Here is a 7,593-nt window from a genome sequence, read left to right on the forward strand (position 1 = left end):
CTCCGGGCCGGGGCGCTGGGGCTCGGACTCCTGCTCCGCCCTCCCGGCCGCGGGGTGCCGGGGCCGTCGCTCCCGAACACTTTGGCCACCGGCCTGCCTCCCAGGGCCGCCGCCCCAGCCCTCGCCGGCCCCTCTGAGAATTCAGTATAAGCAGGGTTTGTGCGTCCGGGGTAACCTTGCTGGATCATCCTTCACTTAACTGCTCACCATTTGTTTGGGACGGCTCTCTCCCTGGCACAGCTGGCCAGGGCCTCACCCTGCCAGCCAGCCTCCCTCCCTCCTGGTAGACTCTTCTCAGCACCAAGCCCATGGCACCTTTTGGGCTCCTGAGGGACTTGGGGGAGGTCCAAGGGCCTTCCTGAGCCCAAAAGTGCGCTGTCTGGCCCCTGAGTGCCTTGGAGGGAGGGCGGATGGGACATTCTACCCCCTGGCTCTTGTGCGCCGGGATGGGAAGGGGAGGGCCCTGCAGGCAGCAGGCTCTCCCCCAGGTTGCTTCCTAGCCAGGGGATTCCCACCAGGTGGTCCCGCCCACTGGAGGGGGCCTCCTCCCCACCCCACACTTGTTTGCTTGCCTTAACAGCGACTGGGGCCCTTAGGGGAGCCTGGCCTCTCTGCCTTTCAGACAGTCCGGCCAAGTTTTCGAAGAGCCTGCCAGCTTTAGGGGAGGGGGATGAGGTGGCCCCTTACCGGCGGGGTTGCTTGCACAATAGTTGACTGTTTTGTCCTTCGGTGCAAGGAATTAGGCCCATTTTCTGGGAGGGAACACAGAGGCCCAGTACAGGCACTGAAACCCCATGGCTATTCCTCAGGAGGCCTGCTTCTCCCTAGGCTGTTCTCAGGCCTCCTCAGTTTCCCAGTGGTGCTTGGGGCGGGGCCCCTTTGTGGCACTGCTGGGCCAGTGGACAGCTGAGCATGCACCAACACTGAGCCCAGATGGGGTCCCCTGCCCCCTTGCCCTCCATACTCCCTGCTCCCTGGTTGTTTTAGGTCTCAAAACATGGGAGGGTTGATGGGCACACCTGCCTCACTCTGTTGGGTCCCCGTCAGAGTCACCTCCCCACTACCTGTTCTCCCTGCCCATTGCTCCAGGGCAGGGCGAGGTGAAAGGGGGAAGTTGTCCCTAGGGTCCCTGCAGGGAAGAGGTCCTACTCTGGGCCCCCCTGGCCTGGGGATGGCGGCCCCACCCTTCTGCGAGACCCGATGTCCTGAGCCTTCCCAAACTCCCGGCTCCCTCTCTGTGTCCCTGGCTCCAGGCACCGTCCTGTGCTTCCGTCCGCTTCACAGCCTCCTGACTAGTCCTCACTGGCCACCCTGCACTCAGCAGCCAGGTCACCTTTGTACACACGAATCAGACCCAGATGCCTACTGCTTGGATGGATCAGTAAGCTTCTGGTCTATACCACCTTCGTCCACCCTTCCTGCCACATTCCCCAACTGCAGCCGCACTGGCTTGAGGCTTCTAGAACCCCACCTCCAACTCCAAACTCAGTCCTGCCCTTGAGCACTGGCTGTGACCTCTGTCTGACCTGCTCCTTTCTCTGCTCCTGGCTGTCTCCTCAGGGAGGCCCTCCATGACTGCCTGGCCCAAGTGTGGCCCCACCCCCGTCACCCTCAGGGCCCATTTTATTTTATTTTTTATTTTTTTTTCTTCTCAGGGCCATTTTAATGCTTTATTTTCTCGGCCGCACTTCCCGCTCCACCAGGTTACTTCTGTGTCGATGGGCTCCCCGCCTCGGGTGTGACTCCTTCCATCACCTGCCACCCCCTGCCGTGTGCCTGGCGTCTGGCACCCTGGGTGCTCAGGAGATGGTGTGGTCTCGGTGTCTGAGGGCTGGGAGTCCCCTGCTCAGCCCTGGCCTCCGGGCACGGTGGCAGCTTCAGCTTGGGCCTCGTGTAAGGGCCAGCCAGCTGGCCCCCTAGCCCTCTGTTGCTGGCCTGTGGCCGTTTGCCTGAGCTTGAGGCTGTGACCGGCTGGGACCTAGGGCCAGCTGCTTCCAAAACAGTTTGTGGGGGGAGGAGCTAGTGTGTTGGGCGCAATCACGCTGATTTTTACATCTGCAGCCGCCGGGCTCTTTTCTTGTCAAATCTTTCCTTCCATACTGTGCCCCACCTTCCTCCCCTCCCCGCAGCCGGGTTCTTGTTTCCCACCCAGGGCTCTGTGTGACCAGCGCCCTGGCACTGAGGCAGGTGGGTGAGCCTGCTTGCAAGAGTCGGTGGGGAGGGTCCCTGCCTCTCTGGCTCCGGCCCTGGCAGCTGCCACATTCTGCCGGGAGGGTGGAGGGCTCGAGGGTCAGATGGATCGTGGCTCTGCTTGCCTGAGCCCGAGCAAGCTCTCCAGCCCCTCCACCTCGGTGTCCCCACTTTTGGAATGGGGATGTGGCACCAGCTACCTCACAGAGGGTTATTGTGAGACAGTGCACGTGGAACATTTAGGTCACAGTGCCCAGCACATAATAGGTGCCCAATAAACTGTGACCACTGTAATTAGCACCATCCAAAGGGGGCAGTTGACCTGCCTTTCCCAAGGAAATGCTTCTGCGACCTGCACCCTCATCTCGTAAGCTGGGGGCAGGGGGGCCTGGGCAGGAGGAGGGCTGAGGGTGTGATGTCATTGGGGGCTGGAGGGAGAGAGGGTGTGGCTCTATGCTCCTGGCCTTTTCCTCTAAAGTTCCCAGCCCGGTTGGCCCCAGTCAATCCCTTATAGCCAGAGGAGTGGGTTTCTCAGAGCTGGTGAGCCCAGCCTCGCCCCTGCCCAGCGGTGTGATCACTCTGACCCCAAAGACACTTGACTGGCCCATGTCCCCATGCCCACAGGACTGACCCCAGTCATGTGAGATTCTTAGGCTTCCTGAGGCCAGAATCCAGGAAGGAGTGATGGCCATGATTCCCAAGGTTCATACCTTCTTAGCTTACCCCACCCCCTTGGGGACGTGTGGGTTTCGGGGGTCCCAGGAAGCCTGTATTTAATACCATTTGTTGGGGGAGGGAGGGAAAAGGACTAGTGTGCTTTGCCCAGCGCTGTGACCTGTGGGATGTTCACTTCATCCCACATCGTCTATCATTTCCTAGTGTATTCAGTCTCCAGCCCTCCTGTTAGTCCACCCACCCACGTGTGTGCGTTCCCAGTGAGCATGTCTTCATCCAGCCATGCAACCAGCCAACTGGCTGTACACCCACCACATCATCCATCCATCCCAGCCACTCTCCACCCCCCACCCACCACCACCCTCCACCCATCCATCCATCCATCCTTCTACCCACTCTCCATCTATCCATCCATGATTCATCTGTCTGCCCATCCATCCATCCTGCCCACCATCCATCCACCATCCATCCACCATCCATTCATCCATCCATTCACAGTTCATCTGTCCATCCATCCATCCATCCATCCTACTCATGCTTCATCTACCACCCATTTGTCTGTCCATCCATTCATCATCTGTCCATCCACCATCCATCCATCCACCTACCTATCCTATCCACTCTCCATCCACCAACCATTGTCTATCCATCCATCCATCCTACCCACTCTCCATCTACCATCCATTCATCTGTCTGTCCATCATCTAGCCATCCATTTATCCTGTCCACTCTCCATCTACTATTCATCCATCCACCATCCCTCCACCATCCACCTCCCCGTCCTTCCATTCTACCCACTCTGCATCCATCCAGTTACAATTTATCCATCCATCCTTCCACAGTCCACCTGCCCGTCCATCCTTTCATCCATCCATCTGCCTCCCCAACATAGATTTATTGAATATCTTTTCCAAACCAGGTAAATGGTATCTAACGTTCTGCCTTGCCTTTGGCTCTGTCCCTATTTCTCTCTCCCTCTTTTTCCTTCTCTGTCCCCATGTCTGTCTCACTGTCTTCCAGAGTGCTTGCCTCTGCTTCTCTCTCTCTGGCTATCCCTCTCTTTCCCTGTTTCGTTGGCGTCTCTCCCTGACTCTCAGGCGTGTCTCTCTCTCCCCTCCCTCCTTGTCTCTCTCTCCTCCTTCTTGCCTGTGCTCTGGGTTTGCGCGGGGTCCCGTTCCTGCTTGCCCTGGGTCCCTGCCCTCTGCATCCTCACCTCTTCCCCCCACTTGCCTGCCCAGAGTGCTCAGAACTGACGCTCTCTTTGATGAGATGCCAATGAGGTGATGTCTGGGTTTCATTAAATGTCATAAATAAATTATTAATCCTCTGTTGGGCGGGTACTGACCCCCCATTATCAGCAGAGGGCCTGTGGTGTGAGGGTGCTCCAGGGACTGGTGGGGACCTTAGTCTTGTACCCCCTCTCTTGGCCAGCCCTAGCGTGGCCTTGGGAACCCCTGGCTCAGCAGTGCCCAGACTGGAGACCCCCACCCTTAGGGCCCCGGGCTCCACCTGCCGTCCCTGAGCACCTACTGTGTATTTCACGGCATCAGAGTCTCCATCGCCCCATGGCGTTGCCAGGCCCTTCTGAGGATGAAGAAGCAGGCTCATCTGGAAGGAACTGGGGGCGACCTGCCAGGAAGGGGTGGTCGTTGGAAGCCTGCACTCCCCTGGCCACCGGGTGGCCTTGTGGTGGGTTGGGGGTGGAGGACAGAAGGAGCCTCCTCCCCAAGCCCCCGGGGAGGATGGCGGACATCGAGCTGGGTCCCCATTGCTGGCAGATCTGCCTGCCTTTCTGGAGCCTGGCAGTGGAGCTCTCGTCTCTGCTCCTGGCTTGGGCCCCCAAATCCTTCGACCATCCCCAAATCAGATGACCTACCTTCCCCTCCGCAATCCGATCACCTTGCATTTGCAAAGCTGCCTGTGGTGGTGGGGGGGGGTGGGGGGGAGGCTGCATTATTGCCCAGAGGAGGGGGCAGGAGCTGGGCAGAGCATAACCCGCTTTGGGGGTGAGCATGTGTGGACTCTCTCTGACCTCCTGGAGGGACCCTGTGGAACCTTCCAGACCAAGGGCTGATCTGAGTCATGTTGGTGTCCCAGAGTGAGGCCCGAGCTTGGCACCAAGGCCTTGCTAAATAAATATGGGGAAGTCTGAAATCTGGTGGGTGGGGGCAGGGGGTGGGGGGGAGCTAGGGGAGGCTCCAGTGCCCGGAGAGGGGCTGGGGTGAGGACCGTGCGTGGCGGTGGGAGCCACCTGTCTGGGTTCCTTCCCGGCTCTACCACCTGGGGGCCCTGAAGCTATGTGGGTAAGTCAGGAAACCTCTGAGCCTCAGTTTCCTCATCTGCAAACGGAGGTAATAACGGGACCATCTCAGGGTTCCTGTGCGAAGGAGACGAATTGGTACAAATTAACAGGTGACCTGCTTCAAGCCCAGGGCAGGTGGCCTGTAGTACTTGGCTCAGTGAAGGGCACCAGAGCATGTGCAGGGAACTGGGGAAAGGGCTGTGGGGCAGCTTAGGAAAAAGCAGCAGAGGTATCTCTCTTTGCCCTGCTCTCTCCCCCCGCCCCGCCCCGCCTGTCTCTGTCTCTCAGTCTCTGAAGCAGCTTCTCCCCTTCCCCCCTCCACTGCCCCCCAGCCTGCTCAGACCTGGAAGCTCAGGAGGTTGCTGAGATAACAAGGCTAATGGGTCCTAATTATAGCCCAAGTTGGATCGATGGAGCCTCAGCCCTGGAGGGGCAGGGCTGGTGCGGGAGGGCACAGCCGGTGGGCCAGAGGGCTGTGGGGGTGGCGGCCAGGAAGGGCCAGGAGCTGGCGCGGCACAGAATCCTGGAGCTGATCGTTCCTGGACCCTCACCTCAGGGCGAGTGGGGTCCCCCCTGAGGAGGGGGTTCGGGGTGGGGGCTTAGGGAGCAGCAGACGGGCCCAGGAAGGGTTGCTTGGATGTGACTCCGAGGGTCTGGTTTTCAGAAGCTGGCCTGCTGTTGCAGAGGAGGGAGGGCGGGGGGGACGAGGCCAGGGTGAGGCCGGGGTGCCAGGGAGTCAGGAGGTGATGGCAAGGAACGTCTCAGCCCCGGGCTGTCCCCAGGGCTGCCAGAATCTGTGCAGGGAGAGGAAAGGTCTGCCAGAGACGGGTGGGCAGGGTGGGGTCCTGAGCCTGGGGCTCCAGCTCTGGAACATTCCTGGAGGAGGGATTTAATCAGGCAGATGGCCCTGGGCAATGAGGTCTTCTGGGAATGGAGGAGGGGTGCTGTCCATGGCAGAGGGTCTGTCTGGGGCCTTATCCTCTGAGGCTTGTTCTGGGCGTGGATTAGGGCTAGAGTGTGGGGCATCGCCTGACCCCTGCCCTCCACCCGGGGAAGATAGCCTCCCCACAGCCACCTGTTCTTCCCCTTGTCGGCTCTGCTGGCCACCTGGCCAGTCAGTAACGGTGCACTGAGCTGGCCTTCCCAGGCTGGGAGACCGCCCTGGTGAGGGAGCAGGGGACTCGGGGAGGTGGCAGGAGGGAGAGAGTCCCTCCCGATTGCATCAGCCTCAGCCTGTTACATAACCGGCGCTGGGCACTGCCAGGGTGCAGGGTGGCTCTGCCTAGGCAGTCTCCCCGCGGCTTCGGAGGAGGAGGTGGTGGGGGTGGCGGTGGGCAGGTGCAGATGGACAGCTGTATCACTGCCTCCAGACCCTGCCATTCCAGGACGACTCTTGGGTCCCTGTGCACGTTTTCAAGTGGTCTGAAAAATCCCTGCCCCTCCTCTGCCAGGGCTAAGAGGGACAGGATGGGACAGGGTCAGCGTGTGCTGACCTTGCCTCGGCCTGGCTCCACTCAAGACCCCGCCCGCCCGAATCAGACCCCTGGGCTGACCTCCTGCCACACTGCTCTGCCCTGTGGGCCATGGCCCCAGCCAAGGCCTGGCAGCTGTGCCCCTGTGCCAGGCCTGGCAGCTGTGCCCCTGTGCCAGGCCTGGCAGCTGTGCCTCTGTGCCAGGCAGGACCACTGAGCAGGGCCCGGTGACCACATTGTCCGAAGCAGCTCGAGGTCCTGCCTGGAGTCCGCCTCTCTCCACCCCTGTGCCTGCCCAGCCAGATGGGGAGGCTCTAGGGCTCGGGCCTGCCCTGCTGCCTATCCCCGCAGACTCTATGGGCCCCGGCCACCCTGGAGGGGGGCAGAGGAGCAGAGGGGTGCCCAGACAGTGGTGCAGCCCCTACCTGCCCCTGCTACAGAGGTGGAGCGTGTGGAAACTGGCCCCAAAGGGCACTCGGGTGGGAGGGCATCCGCCTGGCCACTGGGGTCACCAGTACCCTCTAGCTGCACCCATGTGACCCTGGGGACTCTAGGGGACAGGGCTCCCAGGCAGGGGGTGAGGGGAGACTGGTGGGGAGGGCAGGAGGCCAGATGTTGGTGTGTCCTGCGGGTGCACATGCGTGTCCGAGCATCTGTGGCGGGCATGTCTGCACTGTGAGGTTGGGCGGCTGGTGGGGTCAAACCCACGCCGAGTGGTCCAGGCTTCCTGGGCTGGGTGCGTGTGAGCTCAGTTTCTTTTAACTTAATTCAGTGGGGATGCCCTACCCTGTTTCCCAATGAGAGTCCCCTGGGCACCCTCCTCGGGTTGCAGACCCGCTCTGGCTGAGATCCCCTCTCGTGTGTCCCCCCAGCCCCCGCACGGCCAGAATCCCGGGGGGCTCTTCTCTCTGCTCCTCTGGGCACACTTGAGCAGTGAGCGGGCTGGGGTAGGAG

At 60.9% G+C, this 7,593-nt stretch overlaps 1 protein-coding gene across 3 annotated transcripts in view; it reads left to right on the forward strand.

Annotated features, from left to right (window-relative positions):
- The first annotated feature begins 2,497 nt into the window (after positions 1–2,497).
- The window catches only part of CHD5 (chromodomain helicase DNA binding protein 5), a 54,938-nt gene continuing 49,842 nt past the window's right edge, over positions 2,498–7,593 (forward strand). For all 3 annotated transcript variants that reach the window (XM_029949274.1, XM_029949275.1, XM_029949276.1), the window contains exon 1: positions 2,498–2,557. In XM_029949274.1, coding sequence (XP_029805134.1) covers positions 2,530–2,557 — 28 coding nt within the window. In that variant the 5' untranslated portion in view covers positions 2,498–2,529. The remainder of the gene's footprint in view (positions 2,558–7,593) is intronic.

The sequence above is a fragment of the Suricata suricatta genome, chromosome 8, assembly GCF_006229205.1.
Source record: "Suricata suricatta isolate VVHF042 chromosome 8, meerkat_22Aug2017_6uvM2_HiC, whole genome shotgun sequence".
NCBI lineage: Eukaryota > Metazoa > Chordata > Mammalia > Carnivora > Herpestidae > Suricata > Suricata suricatta.